Below are 1,010 nucleotides of genomic sequence, written 5' to 3'. Positions count from 1 at the left end.
CTCCGAAAGGGCAGCGACAGAGCGAGGCAGGGCCCGGGGCAGCCGAGGCCCAGACGCACCCCTCCCGGTGGCTCCCACTGCTGCCCCCCCCGCCCCCGCCCCAGGACGCCGGGGCTCCGGGCTGAGCGCTGCCCCAGGAGCGCGGCTGGAGCCGGGCTGCGGCTCACCTCGGGCCGGGGCGCCAGACCTCCCGCGGCAGGGCGTGCTCCCCCGCGCACGATGACATCATGTGTTTGGGGGCCGAGCGGCCCTATATAAGCGGCCCGCGAGGAGCCGGGCGCGCCAAGGGCGGACGCGCTCTCCGGCCGGGCTGCGCGCACGCGGTCCCGGCGCCCAGGCGGAGGGAGGGAGCCCGAGCCCCGCGCCCCGCCGGCCCCGCGATGCCCCGCAGCCTGCACGCCGCCGCCGCCGTGCTCCTGCTGCTGTGCTCGCGCCCCCGGCCCGCGCGCCCAGCCCCGCCCCACGGTAAAGAGTCCGCCTCGGCTCCCCGCGCAGCCCCGAGCGCGCAGCCCCACCTGCACGGGGCACGGCCTGCCGGGCTCTTCGGTGCTAACGCGGCATCCTTGCGGGTGGCGGGGGGTGGGGGCTGGGGGGCGGGAAGCGTCCCCTCGGATGGCGTAGTGTTTAGACCATTTGGAAAATGCGTTGCGGAAAATTCGTTCTCCTTGGAAATGCACGACCTGTTGCGGGTTCGGGGAAGCGCTGTTGTCTCCGGATTAAAATCTGCTCGTGCGCCCTTTGAGCTGCCCCCGGGTCTGGAGGGGTGGCTGGGGAACTCGCTGAAGGGGAGGACGAAGGGAACCAGGATGGCAAATGCTGCGCCCCGATCCACGTGCAGATGCTTAGAGCAGTGAATGTGGCACCCGAGCCGCGCCGCGTGGTTACCAGGAAGGGCGTGCAGCACCCCCAGCCGCAGGACCTTCCCCGACGGGGGGTGGTGCTTTTCTTTGGAGGAGAGGCTCTTCACCATTAAGTTTTACCTCCAGGTCAGAGGGATGGTGCGTCCCGTT

General features: G+C 71.6%; 1 protein-coding gene across 1 annotated transcript in view; it reads left to right on the top strand.

Moving 5' to 3' along the window:
- The first annotated feature begins 335 nt into the window (after positions 1 to 335).
- CA12 (carbonic anhydrase 12) overlaps positions 336 to 1,010 on the top strand; it is a 53,419-nt gene continuing 52,744 nt past the window's right edge. Inside the window, exon 1 of the mRNA XM_072809019.1 lies at positions 336 to 465. Coding sequence (XP_072665120.1) covers positions 381 to 465 — 85 coding nt within the window. The 5' untranslated portion in view covers positions 336 to 380. The remainder of the gene's footprint in view (positions 466 to 1,010) is intronic.

This window comes from Canis lupus, chromosome 32 (genome assembly GCF_048164855.1).
Source record: "Canis lupus baileyi chromosome 32, mCanLup2.hap1, whole genome shotgun sequence".
NCBI lineage: Eukaryota > Metazoa > Chordata > Mammalia > Carnivora > Canidae > Canis > Canis lupus.
The sequence above is the reverse complement of the archived record's forward strand: the minus strand, read 5'-3'. Positions and strand labels throughout refer to the sequence as shown.